Source organism: Hylaeus volcanicus, chromosome 2, assembly GCF_026283585.1.
Source record: "Hylaeus volcanicus isolate JK05 chromosome 2, UHH_iyHylVolc1.0_haploid, whole genome shotgun sequence".
In the NCBI taxonomy this organism is placed as follows: domain Eukaryota; kingdom Metazoa; phylum Arthropoda; class Insecta; order Hymenoptera; family Colletidae; genus Hylaeus; species Hylaeus volcanicus.
The window spans coordinates 3,215,424-3,230,220 of NC_071977.1; the positions used below are offsets into that span (position 1 = coordinate 3,215,424).

The following is a 14,797-nucleotide window of genomic DNA, read 5'->3' on the forward strand; positions in this document are numbered from 1 at the left end:
TCTTGATTTCCCAAGAATTTAAAAAAATGCGGCTGGCTCCTTCTCGATTCGTATCGCTACAAATTCTGTGTTTGTACTTGTTTGTGATACAAACGTGGAAAAATAGATTTATAAGGACATTTATTGTAATATCTGATTTATCTTCCTGTTCGAATTGTCCTCGAGTTAATCGAAAAATTATTTCGTAGAGAAAGGGTGAAAATGAAAAGTCAACTTGAACTATGCTACTAATGCTACATACAAATTTATTTTGACTAGGTATATGGAAAAAAGAAAAGTAAAGCTGTTTCTTAAAGGAAAAGAAACAGCGAAGCATCGGTTTTTCTCTAAAACTCCGGAGTGACGGGTAATCATAATTTCGACAGAGTCGGTAGTATTCAGAGATTGAGATATATAATAAGCCCGAGGCTGCGTTCACATCACAGAGAGACAGTCCGATACGAGTGAGTAGGTACATTATATAAACGGAATACCTACCCCAACCTATGCCAACCTACTCGTTCATTGGCATCAAACCAACTACTACTACTACTAGCGTCATTGCCACCACTACTCGCCCTCTTATTGCGTGACTCTATCCTTGAAAGGTATTTCCACTACCTACTGGGTGATTCTACTCTCGTACTATTTACAATTGTTACGACTAATTGTAAATATCCTTGCTAATTTATATTCTAGATATTTAAAATTATAAGCTGCAAAGAAATCTTGATCTCACCTTCTAAATTTTAAGAAAATTCCCAGCGACAAATGATGCTTCGACGATTAAATATATTTATCGAATTCGAACGTTGGAATAAACAACATTAAGTTTGTATAATATATTCCTTGTTATTATACGACATTAATTCAATAATTAATAGTTACATAAGGATAAAGAAAAGAAGTAAGAATTTTCGAAACTTTTAACGAATACGTTAAACCGCGTTGTTTAATTATAAACTATTAGATTCGTTATCGTTATAAATTATTAATTAGTCGACGTGACTTTTACTAATGATCGGAGAACGATTTCGAGGCTTGTCACCCGTTAGATAAGCCTACAGATATACTGATGCGACAAAGAATTGATACGTTCCTTTCGTAAACGTCTCTCTTTTTTTCCTTCTCTTTCTCCTTTTCGAGCAAGAGTACCGATGGACCGACAATGGAGCACATCTGTAGGTACCACGAAACAATGGCTACCGAGATTGTGGAACCTATTGCGGATAGTATTCCATAATATACCCTGTTGTTTCCGCTCCCTTGGATAGAACTAGCAGCACGCTCGATGAAAATATATGGCCCCCTTTCGAAGGTCTATCCAGACTGACACTACCACTGGTCGTTATTTCTCCTGTGAATTTGCTGGTTCTCTGTTTTCGGCCGTATTGCTGCATCGCTACAATTTATTCGTAAGTTTAGCGAGTAATTACTTGAAATCTTGTGATTTCGTTTCAGATTAAAAAGACGTTCTTATCGAAATACGTAAAAGGTAGGCGAGATGTATGATTTTTTAAGAGTACAGTTTTAAGAGTACATTTATTAAGAGTACAGTTTATTGAAAGAGGTTGTTAGCTTTTATTGAAACGGTATTTAAGAGCGCGATTAAAAGATACAATTTTCTAATCATTCTTCGTCCGTACATTTTATAAGCGACGGACAGTCAATAACTGCAAATGGAAGGTGCCTCGATGATTGACACGAGATCTCTTTGTAAATTCTCTTGGAATAAAAAAAAATCGAAGCGTTTCTTAAAAATTATATTTGTAACTCTTTTATTCTCATTGCTTGAACATACAATTTCCCGCTTTGGTTTACTTTAAAACAACTTAAGTAAGGAATAACTTTAAAAAGAATTTTTGTTTTTGCCAAGTCGCAACTCAATCGGGATATGTTTTGTTTCGTGCGGAGTTCCAAGTCGCGAAGGAACAGTAAGATTAACGTAGAAATTTCGATACGCATCGTTGCCTGTCCGTAGGCGCAGCGATGCCACCTGGTATCCGGCAACCACTACTAACGATTTTATCATTTCGGTTGTCGTCGCGATTTCACACTATTACCTTAGATAAAATAAAACTTCAAAAACTAATTGTAACCTTAACGCGTATCAATTCCTACTTTTATGTATTAAAAATCAATCAAATAATAATTCAAGTATTTTACTGTAGTAAATATATCTTTATTAATACTTTCTGTGTTTATGTCTTGTTTTGAGTAGTACACAGTATATATTAATCTATGTAAAAAAAATAAGATAGAACTGAACATATAAACAGTAAGTCTGGAGAATCTTATACGCTTTCTTAATAAGTAAATGTAATGTACATAAATGTATCTTTGCTATCTAACATTTGTACTTAACAATAATTTAAATTCGAATATATCTTAGTCGGATAATGTCACGGAACACTAATTTCTAGTGGTGACACGACGCTTCGTCTATAAAAAAATCCCCGCTCTGCAATCTAGAGGCGATGGTGGAAATTAATTTATCCCTAGCACAAGTCGCGTAGTTGTCCGCTCACCGCTCACTCTCCTAGTGACTTCTAGTAATATCGATCACGAATCGTCATCAGTTGTGTTGTCTCAGTGGAATGCACGCATTGATGTATCCGTGTGACTAGTTTATGTATTTATTGTAGCAGCATTGTATATTGTCACATGTATGTATATATTTCCATTTTTACAATGAATCAAAATGTTATCTCTGATTGAATAACGTAGTCTTATAATATTTTTATAAATTTTCTGATATCTTTCTGTTATTTTGAAGAAGATAATCTAATATATCATAATATGAGGTTATGTTTATGTTTAAACTAATAGAGAATATCTACATCGTTAGAAACATTGAGAATTTATATCGGTTATAGGATCAGCACAATTGTAACAAGGTTTCTGATGAATTACAAAATATAAAAAAGAAGAAGATTGTGATACATAAATGCAAATTGCAAAACAAAGTTCTATCTTAATGAAGAGTTCATTGCTCTTGTCTCCAGATCGAAAGACTTGGTTCTTACAGATAAGAACTCATCTTAATAGGTAAGTGTATAATTCAGTTCATACAATTTCAGTTGTAAGGTTTTATTATATATAAGTAAAATTAAATTTCTGTTCAAAATAGAAATATATATGATATAATATAAATCTCTTTACAAGCAGTATATCATTTCTGATACTATGTATTATTTTAAACTTTGTACAAATAAAAATATGAAACAAACATAATATTTGATTTTGAATCATTTTCAATCATGTTTTCTCATTATTAATTTATGATAATTATATTGCATCGATGTTTGTATTCTTTTCAAAAGCCAAATATTTGTGTTTAATAGGTAATAGAATATTGAACTTCATAGAAGCTGTATTAGGTATAATAAGTGGAATTCATATTATTGGATTCTTAGTATATCATTTTGAAGATATTTGAAGGAATAAGTTCCATATTAAAATGAAAAAGACAAGCAACAAGGGTCAAACATACACTTCCAGCCAAGAAGACAGTGAAAATGATAGCGATGAAACTGAATGTAGTATTGGTAGTAATTCAACAGCTGGTACTCATCGTAGTGATACACCTACACGCAGTGCTCGTTGTAGAAGGAAAGGACGACGTAGAAGTAAAACTGCAAAGTATAAATCATGTGCAGACAAACCTCTGTATAAATATTGTTGTAGTGTAAAAGAAGATCATGGACAACCGCTGTTTGGAGTACAGTTTAACCATCATTTGAAAGAAGGTGAACCGTTAATATTTGCTTCTGTGGGGAGCAATCGTGTTAGCATTTATGAATGTCCAGAGGGAGGTAATATTAGATTACGCCAGTGCTATGCAGATCCTGATCCAGAAGAAAATTTTTATACTTGTACTTGGACTTACGATGACTCTGGAAAACCTTTATTGGCTGTAGCAGGATCACGTGGTGTTGTAAGGGTTATCAGTCCTGTAACTATGACTTGCATTAAGCATTATATTGGACATGGACATGCAATAAATGAACTAAAAATTCATCCTAAAGATCCAAATATATTACTCTCAGCATCAAAAGATCATGCACTGAGATTATGGAATATAAAAACTGATGTATGTATAGCAATTTTTGGTGGAGTTGAAGGTCACAGGGATGAAGTTCTAAGTGCTGATTTTGACATGAAAGGAGAACGCATCATTTCGTGTGGTATGGATCATGCTTTGAAGTTATGGTCATTAGATAAACAAGATATGCAAGAAGCAATAAAGCAATCTTATCATTGCAATCCTAGTCGTAATGGAAGGCCTTTTGATTCTATACTTCAGCATTTTCCAGATTTTACAACACGAGATGTGCATCGTAATTATGTTGATTGTGTTAAATGGTACGGTGACTTTATTTTAAGTAAATCTTGTGAAAATTGTATCGTGTGTTGGAAACCAGGACGTCTTGAAGATTCTCAACTACGTAATGGAGAAACTAGTGCCACTGTTTTACATCGGTTCGAATTCAAAGAATGCGATATATGGTTTATACGATTTTCGATGGATTTTTGGCAACGTACAATAGCTTTAGGTAATCAAGTGGGCAAGACTTATGTATGGGACTTAGAAGTCGATGAACCTGGACAAGCTCGCTGTTATTCCCTTCAGCATCCTAGATGTACTGTACCTATACGTCAAACTAGTTTAAGTAGAGATGGCTCAGTATTATTATGTGTTTGTGATGATGCTACTGTATGGAGATGGAATCGTGAACATTAGCGTTTATGTAATACATGAAATGGTGCCTTTATATTCACAGAATGTACTGTATTTATTAGCTCTCAATATACAGAATCATTTTACTATCAACATTGAATAGTAGACTTCTTACAAAATATTTGTAAGTAAATTGTAATTCTAATTCATATTGATTTATGAAAAAGAAAATTTTTATGTTTATAAATATTATTACCGGTACAGTTTGTTATTCATAAGAATGAGGAAATAATCTTTTTACATATGAAATTATAATTGCAAGAATTGTAAAATGAGATTAAACGTAAATAATTATAATTACAGAAACAATATATGTGTATTTATTTCGCAATATATTTTTTAAAGTTGTATAATAATATCCATTTCACGAAATAAATTTATTATAACAAAATTGTTACATTTGAGTAATGATATTACTTAATGTTATAATTCGAGACTTTTGTCCAAGGGGGAAACTTTTGTTAGGAAATTTTTTACAATTACTTTCCTTATATAAATTAGAATACTACTATAATACAGTAGACTTTCGATAATCCGGTATGCTCGGGACTTCGGCAGTGCCAAATATAGTAAAAATATTAATATAGTAATTCAATTTATTAACAAAAGTAAAATGCATACATGTATAAAGTAAAATATATAGAATAGAAAATTTGCAAATAATGTATAAATGATATTTAATTTCTGCGTCTATTTCATTGTCTTATTTCATCATCATTCATAATCACGTATCTATATTAGGTAACAAGCAATTACATTTCTAATTATCTGTGCAATTAGTTGAAACATTATTTGAAATTAACTTTAATTGTTGAAGACAAATTCCAACTGAAATGAACCTTTAATTTTATTTAAAATTAGTTTTCAATTGGAATTAAATTTAATTGTCATGCAAAAGTGAGGACCAATTGTCAAAGCTTGATTATGGTCGACCTTTGTGTGCTGGATTATTGGTATTTTACTGAAACTGTATGTAAAAATAACTATTTACTAAATTATTACAGTGGAAAATAGTATTACACTACATTTATGATTGAGAAATAATTTATTTAAATCTTAAGGATATATTAATAAATCCTTTTATTATAATTGCAAATACGTTCATCACACAGTTTATTCTACTCATTTAAAACTTTTGACATTCGTGCTTAAAAAAATTGTATATTTTGCACATCTGTAGTAGATGGTAAAAAAAAAATTAAGAAGCAAAACATTTTTATTCCTATCAAATTTATGCGTTGCGTAAATAACTATTTAATAATGTTTGTTATATTTATATATGTATAGTAATAATATTGAATAGCTATATATCTATACAAATTTTGAACTTAAAAAAAAAACTTTATTGTTATGCCCTACTACCTACACAAAAATGTATTTGTAATCATTTCTATTTATGAAATTGAATATCTTTCTAATATACTTTGCAGTTAATATTTTATCTTACTCTGAATCAATTTCAAATCTTTAGGTAGTAAAGTATTTACTACAAATTGTATATTATTTTTACAATAATTCCATTCTTTAATCATTAATTTATGCATTTTTGTTTTATGATTTATAATGATACATGAAAGTGCATACACTAAGTCTATAACGAAAATGTCATAGGAAGTAATAGTGGGAGACAAGAATTATTCCTTAAAGTTGTATACTATTCTCCATAAACAAAAAGTCAAAAGTCTTTTTATACAAAATACACAATCATTAAAAAAATTGAATATTTATACATTTGAAATATAATATTCTTTCAAAATATTTAATAAGCAAGTGCCAAAGAGTGATTTAAATATAAATTTAAAATGTATTACAAAGAAACTTTGATTTTATGCGTAATTACTCAACATCGAATTAACAACAACTGCGCTTCTCTTTGCTTCTTTAGAATCTTCACCTTGTCGTTGTACATCCTGTTGTCCTCTGATTCTAATATTATGTTTCTCTTTAAATTCATTTATTTCAACTCCTTTCTTTGTTAATTGGTCATTTAGAGCATCTATAACTTTTATCAGCTATAAATCACAAAATGTATTATATACTAACACAATTCTATATAGTTTTATTTTCATCTAATAAAATATAAAATAAACTTTACTTGTTCTTTGTTTGTCACCAATGCAGGCATTACATCTTCCACAGTACGTTCACATAAAACACCTCCTGTCATTCTGTAACACTTCCTCTTTGGGTCTATATTTTTTAACGTATCGATTACAATCCTAAATCACCAAATATACATTTTATTTCATTACAAGAATATCATATTTTCAATTCAATAAATATTAATCTTAAAGTGCATAGTGTAAAATGTTATTTGTTAAACAATTAGATTACATTTCTCTGTTTAGTAAGAACTATATTATAATTTATTTAATGCAAGTTCGCCAAAATGACTTATTACTTCTTTAAAATATTAAACAAAATATGATGTTTATACGAAAATATATAAATGATCATAGCAGGTTAGAAAACTCATACTTGTGTTCATTCAGTTCTATCTCCATTTCCGACAGTTTATTAGCCATCGTTCTTTGCTCATTGCGAAGTATTTGGAATTCAGACAGTATTTCTGCATTGGATTTCGAACCTTTTGAAGATTTTCCTGACTTTTTATCGCTAGCCATGTTAGGAACTCTGCATTACTTTTCACTGCGTACGCGAAATTCACTACAATTCACTGATTCTCACACCGGCCTTTCTAGATTCTACTGAAGATCGATGTTTATGGAACGGAATGCTTGGAAATATAATTTTAGGGAATTATTGTTTGGTCAGGAACTAGCTTTAGGACTATGAATTTGCACGGATTGCCAAGGACATAGGAATATACAGGGTGTCCCAAAAATGGTGGAGCGTTAGTGTCGCTCCTTTACGTGCCATTGAGCTCACAATCTGTGTAAGTTTATTCTATGGTATAAGCGTCCGGCAAAATTTGAACTCCATATCACTTCATATTTGACAGTTACGAACGTTATGGAACAGACCACCAGTTTGCTGCATGATCGAACAGAAATCACAGAATCGAACATAAACAGATCCGAAGATATCACCATGGAAGTTGACAAACGGTAAATAATCATTTTGATAAAAATATTAAAGAATTATTCAAAATGATTTAAGCCGGGTATTATTAATATATATGAAAGCCGTACTTTTGCGTTTTTACGATACGAAAAGGTGGTGTTCGCGCTTTCTTTTTTAATTTTAACCGGTTGGGACTTTTTCAATATCTTTTTTCTTTTGTTATCTAGTAAACTAATTCTTCTAATTTCTCAAAAATATTCAAGACATTTAGACAATTCCCAATTGCAAGAAAGGGAATTGCATCTTAAAAGGTGTCTGAATACTTTTTCGAAAATTTCGAAATTATTGTTTAATTATTAATGTTTCTTTTACTTAAATTTATGTTTGTAGATGCCGCAAAGTATGCGCTATTTTGGGCTGCCGAAGTAACAAGAAGAGAATGTTTCAGTTTCCCTGTCCGGTGAAGGATAACGACAGGTACATGCAATGGATTACAGCTTGCAGAAGGGAGGATTTTCTTCGCCTTTCACCCAAGAAAGTGAGGACAAAAGTGGTGTGTGACCTCCACTTTGAAGATCGATACCGCTTTCCAACCAAACTTACAAGAGACGCAATACCAACCTGCAACTTACCAGGTAATAATTGATTACACACTTTTTAAAATATATTTAACAAATTTGTAATGAAAATATTTAATAAATTCTATTAACACCAATTAGAACCTGCTGCACTTGTAGAGCCACAGGAGGAAACCGTAATAGAAATTACAGAAGAAGAAGAACGTAAGATTTTGATCTCTATACGTATGATAAAACAATATATAAGCATAATGGTAATACAGTACATACAAATGATAAGACTTCAAACGGTGGCTCGCGCAACAATTACGAATAAAGACGAAATAACTGAAAAGATTCATCTTAACAGACAATAAATTATGTTTATTTACAAACAAAATTCAAGTCCAAATTTTTGTGAAAATATTTGCTTTATACAAATTTATTTTTTGTTAAATCTATAAAGTTTTATTATTTTGTTAGTAATAAAGGTAGTCTAACATGTTTTTAGTATTGTGTAAAAATATCATCAACCTTAAAATAAAATTGACCGAAATATACACTTTTGTTACTTATTATTTTGCGAAGGAAATACGGTTAAATCCATTGTTAATACTTTGCTTTGCAAGCACTCGCCAACCTGTAATTTAGAGAATAAGATATTAACAAATTTAAAAATACATGAAACAAAAAATATGTATAAACATGAACATACATCAGGGGAAATTCCAATTAATGCATCAGCATGCGAATAAAATTCTTCCTTCAAAGATATGACAATAGTTTGTAAGGAGCTTGTTTTATTGCGTATGTAACTTGCAACTTTTCCGATATTAGTATTATCTAAGGCAGCATCGATTTCATCCAAGACAAAGAATGGTGCAGGTTGAAAACTGCAATTATAATAAAATTAGGTTATAACTTGAATATAATGAAAACAATAAAGGACAAAAATAATATATACATAATTACCTATGAATTGCAAACAATAGAGCTAACGCTGCAACTGTTTTTTCTCCTCCAGATAGATTAGACATTGGCTGAAATCGTTTCCCTGGTGCTACACAATTGTAGTTAATACCATCCAAATAAGGTTCTTCTGGATTTTCAGGGCCAAGAAATGCTTGAGCGGATTGATTTTTTGCTAAACTCTGATATATTGTAAATTTGCATATATTATTTTAACTTCTGTTTGCAATGTATGTATAGATTGTCTATTTAAATATAAATATAAACTGACCTTATAAATGGGATCAATTTCGTTAGCTACATGCTCGAAACAAGCCATAAATCTGTCGTGTCTTTCCTTCTTTATCTTCTCGAATTGTGTTTTTGCCTTCTTTGCTTTCTTACGAGATTGTTCAAATTCTTCGTTAGTCTCTTGTAATTTTTCTTTTGCAAGATGTAATTTTTGAATTGCCTAAACAAAATTATACATGTCTCGTTATTATTATTCATTTATAAGTTAAGAACCTTACAAAATTATACCTTACCTTCATATTGGGGGCTTGAATGCGTTGAATAGTACCTTGCAAATCATTAATCATCTTCGTTAGTTTATCATACGTTTTTTTAACATATTCTTCGTCTAAATCTTTTAAATTAACACTAAGAAGCTCATAATCTATGGTAATTTGTCTTTCACGTTCGTATTGTTGCAGGGTACTTGATGATAAATCGTTATTGCTTTCTGAGCTATTAGTTGTGGATTCGCGAGCTATATCTTCCATATTTCCATGGATCATCGGAATTGCGATATCTTCCATCTAAATATTATTTTGTATGTATATAGTAGTGTATGTCTATTTTAAAAATTGCAACTCTATACAAAATCAACTAATTTTATTCTTGTTTATGCTATACCTTGCACTGCATTAAAATAGCATGTCGTTCGGCTCTCATTTGTTCAATTTTCGATTCGATACCATTCATTTGTTTTTGAGCAGCTTGTATAGTTTTTACAATTGCTCCAAGATCACGCCTAGCTTTACCTATTTCGTCTTCTTTTTGATCAACTTCCATTTTCTTTGCATTTCGTTCTGTTTTCAGTTGTTCCATTTGAGTCTCATCATTATCAATTTCTGCCTTTTGTTTCGATTCCGTTTGTCGTGCAGTTTCAAGTTTATCTTCTGCATCTTGAACAGCACGTTCCCAGCGTAAAACATTATCTAATAAATGATACATATTATTTAGCTGTCATATCACTAAAATAATTAATTAAATCATACTAAACAACACATTTGCTTTCTGTATTCACTCACTCTCCGTATCACGTTGTCTTTCAAAATCTAATTGATTGTAAATACGATTACACTGATTTTCAAATTCCATTCTCTTCTTTGCTCTTTCTTGTTGCGAACTAAAATATGATTTTGTATACATATACATGTTATCATGGATCACTTGAAAAATGATTTACACGATTTATAAAAATATAATTATTGCAGCACATCTTTGATTAGCATTCTTAGCATTACGATTCACACATACATACCGTAATTCCCTTTCTTCGTATTGACGAATATTAGATACGCCTATTTGTTCACAAAAGCTAGCGAATACATCGTCCTCGACGTTATTCATTTTTTCTTTGATATTCTGTATTTCTTGATCTCTTTCTGCCATTGTTGTTTCAATCGCAGTTATTGTTGGCTAAACAGAAAATTTTAATTAATGTTAGCATACCGTTTAATTAAAATCCAATAGAGATAACAAAAATCCGATAAAAGATATAAGTCTATACTTACACCAAACATATTCAATTCATTTTGAAGAGATTCTAATTTTACTTCAAGTTCTGCAATTTGCTTTTGCTGTAATAAATATAATTTAATCTTTTAATGTTCATACAAAAATATTAATATATAATATTTTACTTACAGTGGCAACTAAATCGCTTTTACTATATTTTAAACGTGTTTCTAAACCACGTATTTGAGATTCAACTGTATTTAATTCTGATTCTTTCCGTGATTTTTTCAAAGATTCCCGTAGTTCTTCCGTTAATTTTTCCTATAAAGAATTTTGGATTTGTTATACGGCTTACATTTATGTGAAAAATAAATCATACATGAAATAGACATAATTTACTTTTTCTGCCTTAAGTTGTGACATCTGTTTTTCATCCCATCTTTTTGCTTTCTTTGCCAAATCCAAACTGCCGCCGGATATAATTCCACCTTTTTGATAAAATGTTCCATCTAATGCAACACACTGCAATTTCATGTATATATTATATCTTTTTAATTACACGATTTAAGAAAATTTACTTATACGTACATCATATCTTGCTTTTTTATCTATCTCATAGGCTACTTTGTTTGCATCTTCAGGTGTTTCACATACGAGAGCATTATTTGTAGCAAATAAGACGGCCCTGTCGATATCTTTAGGCGAGAAATGTAAAACATCGTACAATAATTTTACGTTCTTGGGGTCTTGTATGTTCCTGAAAGCAACACATTTTATGGTATATTTATGTTTGTAATTATTTATACTTAACATACCTCAGTCTTTCTTTCAGTGGTTTCGCTTGAATATAGTCAAGTGGAAGGAATGTTTCTGGTTCGAGATACTGTTCTTTTAAATACTGGATACATTGTCTCGCTGTTTTTTCAGTATCCACAACAATTGCTTCCATATATTTGCCAAGAACTTTAGTGATGGCAACATTGTATCTCTTATGGATAGGTTGACACATATTGTACATGCGATCGAACTAAAGAGAAAAATAATAATTATACTACTAATTATATCTTCAAACCTATAAAAAAGATCACTTACAGGAATTGGAATAAATATTTTTAAAAAATGTATCACTTACCACGCCAGGGAACAGACGTTTAAAATTTTCGACAATTTCAGTTTTCTTTTTTATTCTTGATACTTCATGTTTATCAACTTTAGCATCGCCAAGTTGTTCGGAAATATTTTCTAATTCTCTTTGAATAGTCTGTATTCTGTCTTTCGAAGTACGGACATCGGACTGTAAATCAGCTCTTAATCTTTTCTGATCTTCTAACGCGGCTTCGGATGTTCGTATGTGTTCTTCTAGCTTTTCTACTCTTTTAAGAGCTTCATCCCGCTCGTGTCCTCTTTGTTTATGTTTATTTTCTATTTCAGTCTTCTTTCTTCCCTCATTATCAAGCCTGTCTTGATCGGATTTTTGTTCGCGATTAATTGAATCAAGGAGTTGCAGGTATCTTGCGGATTGCTTGCCTGCTTCTTCCTTCAAGCGATTGTATTCTTTAACCTGAAATTAATTTTCCAGTGACTGTTATTTTATGTATAATTTCAATAGAGTAGCTTTATACCTGTTCATCTTCCAATTGCACGTCTCTACCCTGCGATTGTGACTGTCCAGCTATACTTGCTTCGTAAGCTGCCTTAGCTTCCTCAACTTGTCGCAATTCTTCTTGAAGTTCATGTATATCTTTCTTGTGAGCTTCGTCTGCCGTGCGCGCTTGTGCTAACGATTTTCGTGCAGATTCGACTTTCTTTTGCATATGTGCAACTCGTTCTTTGGCTTTAATAAACGTGGGTCTTTTCTTTGTAATTTCAGCTTCTACTTCCCGGATATCTTGTTCTATTTTAGCAAGATCACGTGCTAATTTACTAGATTCCTTTTTTCTTTCTTTTAATAATTCCTCGGCTTTCTCTTTTTTCTTTTCAATTTTTTCTATTTCATGTTGTTTTTTCTTTTGTAACACTTCTAAATCTTCTATAGATTTTTCATTATGAAATAAACGGAACAATTGCAACTCAACTTGTTTTTCAACCTATAAGGAGACAAATAATTAATTTATATACAAATTGTATATAATAAGGTGAATGTATAAGTAATATTTACGTATTCTTCCTTCAATCGTTGATATTTTTCGGCTTCTTCTTTCTCTAATTTTGCTTCTTTTCTTTCTGCAGCAATTCCCTTCTTCTTTTGATATGAAAATTGCGTTTCTTCCTCTGCCTTAAGCATTTCTGTCCTTAATCTGTAATATAAAATCTCACATATTATAGACAAATGTGATATAAAACTCAACTTGTGCAAAAATTGTATCACTTGTACAGGGTGTCCTAGAAACACCTTGTATAAGATAAAAACTGACTGTACACATTATACTAAAAAATTACCGTTCATATTCTGCTTTCAACACCCCAGAATTACTGATTTCTTCAAAGAGTGCAGTACGTTCTTTTGGGTTTTTCATAGCTATCGATTCAACAGCTCCTTGGAATACTAAAAAGTTTTTTGCTTTGACATTAATACCTAGCAGTTCTAACTCATTTAGGTATACTTGGTTGGTAACAACCTATACATGAAAGGTAAAAGCTGTTAAAATATTCTACTTATGAATAGTTAAATAAATCAATTCTTATTGAAAATTATGTAAAACTAACATTATTATTTATTCTGTATTCTGAGGATGAGCTTTGTACAGAACGCATAAAACTTTTTTCTCTGCCATCTTCTAATTCGAAAACTGCTTTGACAGATGCACTGTAATTCATATAAAATTCAAATTTATTAAACATTTATAACAATGTTAACAAAAAGTATAGTGACTTAAAACTGCAATATCTTTAAATTCCAAATTTCTTGGTAACTGACATATAAATTTATGTATTTATGGTCTAATGTAAGAAACAAGAAATACCTGCATGCGACTGGCATTTCTATTGATGCACCATGAATCAGCTCGTTTAATCTCTTTACACGCAAACTGCTTGTTTTTTCTCCCATGACGAAACTGATTGCATCCATGCAATTCGACTTTCCTGAATTAAAGGAATTCATTTAATACATCAATCATCTCCAATTATTTTATAAACTTTAGCATCAGTGTTTGGTTTGGTATAAATTATGGGGATGAAATGTTATAAAATGATGTGTCCAATAGTAAGACATTTGTCTATATTATATTGATGTATTATAGAATGTAAAGAAGCTTTACAGTCAAAGACCAAAAGCCCCGAAGAAAGGTCATCGTACTTCTATAGAATAAATGTGACATTATGAAACTTTAAGTGAATGTAACTTTTAACCTAAACATGATAGAGAATCGGGGTTTGCGACATTGTTTTTCTAATAAATTATATTAAATAATAACACAGTCAGATTACTACGCCACGGAAATCGTAACCGTGTCAACATAACCTACCAGAGCCATTAGGACCAACAACTGCAGTAAACGGTTTAAGAGGTCCTATAATGAGTTTTCCTTTGTATGATTTAAAATTGTCTACTTCGATATATTTCAGTGAAGCTGGCATTTTGAAGATAACTAAATAAATTCACGAGTGGTCATAAGTAATAGCAAACTAAAATACTTGGCGGTTACGACTGTATGGACTGTTACGAGTAAGCAGTTGTGCGCAAGCGCTACAGTCAATGGGCGACAGGAGTGGGGGAAAGGCGCGAATTTGAAATTTTGATGTCTCAAAAATGTTGTAACACCTTGAAAGGGGTGGTTCGGGAGGTGATTTGAAACAACTTTTT

At 31.2% G+C, this 14,797-nt stretch overlaps 4 protein-coding genes across 7 annotated transcripts in view; 2 read left to right on the plus strand and 2 right to left on the minus strand.

Annotated features, from left to right (window-relative positions):
* LOC128872554 (uncharacterized) overlaps positions 1-8,861 on the plus strand; it is a 41,692-nt gene extending 32,831 nt beyond the window's left edge. The window contains exons 3-6 of one of the 2 annotated variants that reach the window (XM_054115375.1): positions 7,423-7,616; positions 7,683-7,788; positions 8,135-8,379; positions 8,464-8,861. In XM_054115375.1, coding sequence (XP_053971350.1) covers positions 7,694-7,788; positions 8,135-8,379; positions 8,464-8,678 — 555 coding nt within the window. In that variant the 5' untranslated portion in view covers positions 7,423-7,616; positions 7,683-7,693 and the 3' untranslated portion in view covers positions 8,679-8,861. The remainder of the gene's footprint in view (positions 1-7,422; positions 7,617-7,682; positions 7,789-8,134; positions 8,380-8,463) is intronic. The other variant, XM_054115376.1, reaches the window with a different exon arrangement.
* Positions 2,515-5,610, plus strand: LOC128872550 (polycomb protein EED-like). 3 transcript variants are annotated; one of them, XM_054115369.1, is made up of 4 exons: positions 2,515-2,645; positions 2,856-3,027; positions 3,324-4,166; positions 4,296-5,610. In XM_054115369.1, exons 3-4 carry the CDS (start codon positions 3,440-3,442, stop codon positions 4,721-4,723), a joined length of 1,155 nt encoding a protein of 384 aa, XP_053971344.1. In that variant the 5' UTR covers positions 2,515-2,645; positions 2,856-3,027; positions 3,324-3,439; the 3' UTR covers positions 4,724-5,610. The 3 variants fall into 3 exon arrangements, with proteins under 3 accessions (XP_053971344.1, XP_053971342.1, XP_053971343.1); XM_054115367.1 differs by having other exon boundaries at positions 2,516-2,645; positions 3,324-5,610; XM_054115368.1 differs by lacking the exon at positions 2,515-2,645 and adding an exon at positions 2,664-2,783 and having other exon boundaries at positions 3,324-5,610.
* LOC128872555 (prefoldin subunit 2-like) lies at positions 6,355-7,424 on the minus strand. Its single transcript, XM_054115377.1, has 3 exons — positions 7,199-7,424; positions 6,816-6,939; positions 6,355-6,732 (listed from the first exon to the last, which is right to left on the minus strand). The coding sequence occupies exons 1-3, from the start codon at positions 7,342-7,344 to the stop codon at positions 6,547-6,549; spliced, it is 456 nt and encodes a 151-aa protein (XP_053971352.1). The 5' UTR covers positions 7,345-7,424; the 3' UTR covers positions 6,355-6,546.
* LOC128872546 (structural maintenance of chromosomes protein 1A-like) lies at positions 8,663-14,681 on the minus strand. Its single transcript, XM_054115354.1, has 20 exons — positions 14,460-14,681; positions 13,956-14,076; positions 13,699-13,798; positions 13,432-13,610; positions 13,151-13,289; positions 12,615-13,079; positions 12,125-12,553; positions 11,808-12,019; positions 11,581-11,749; positions 11,392-11,514; positions 11,182-11,313; positions 11,049-11,114; positions 10,796-10,953; positions 10,563-10,660; positions 10,165-10,469; positions 9,795-10,067; positions 9,542-9,721; positions 9,274-9,452; positions 9,017-9,194; positions 8,663-8,941 (listed from the first exon to the last, which is right to left on the minus strand). The coding sequence occupies exons 1-20, from the start codon at positions 14,569-14,571 to the stop codon at positions 8,870-8,872; spliced, it is 3,690 nt and encodes a 1,229-aa protein (XP_053971329.1). The 5' UTR covers positions 14,572-14,681; the 3' UTR covers positions 8,663-8,869.
* Between the last annotated feature and the right edge of the window lie 116 nt (positions 14,682-14,797).

What these genes read in the sequence shown, in the direction of transcription:
- LOC128872550 (XM_054115367.1), top strand. Translation starts at nt 3,440, where the DNA reads ATGAAAAAGACAAGCAACAAGGGTCAAACATACACTTCCAGCCAAGAA.
- LOC128872555 (XM_054115377.1), bottom strand. Translation starts at nt 7,344, where the DNA reads ATGGCTAGCGATAAAAAGTCAGGAAAATCTTCAAAAGGTTCGAAATCC. An exon ending in ATAGAACTGAATGAACACAA is followed by an intron (nt 6,940 to 7,198) that starts GTATGAGTTTTC and finishes TTGGTGATTTAG; the next exon opens with GATTGTAATCGATACGTTAA. An exon ending in TGGTGACAAACAAAGAACAA is followed by an intron (nt 6,733 to 6,815) that starts GTAAAGTTTATT and finishes TGTGATTTATAG; the next exon opens with CTGATAAAAGTTATAGATGC.
- LOC128872546 (XM_054115354.1), bottom strand. Translation starts at nt 14,571, where the DNA reads ATGCCAGCTTCACTGAAATATATCGAAGTAGACAATTTTAAATCATAC. An exon ending in GAAATGCCAGTCGCATGCAG is followed by an intron (nt 13,799 to 13,955) that starts GTATTTCTTGTT and finishes TATGAATTACAG; the next exon opens with TGCATCTGTCAAAGCAGTTT. An exon ending in TAATTGGAATTTCCCCTGAT is followed by an intron (nt 8,942 to 9,016) that starts GTATGTTCATGT and finishes TCTAAATTACAG; the next exon opens with GTTGGCGAGTGCTTGCAAAG.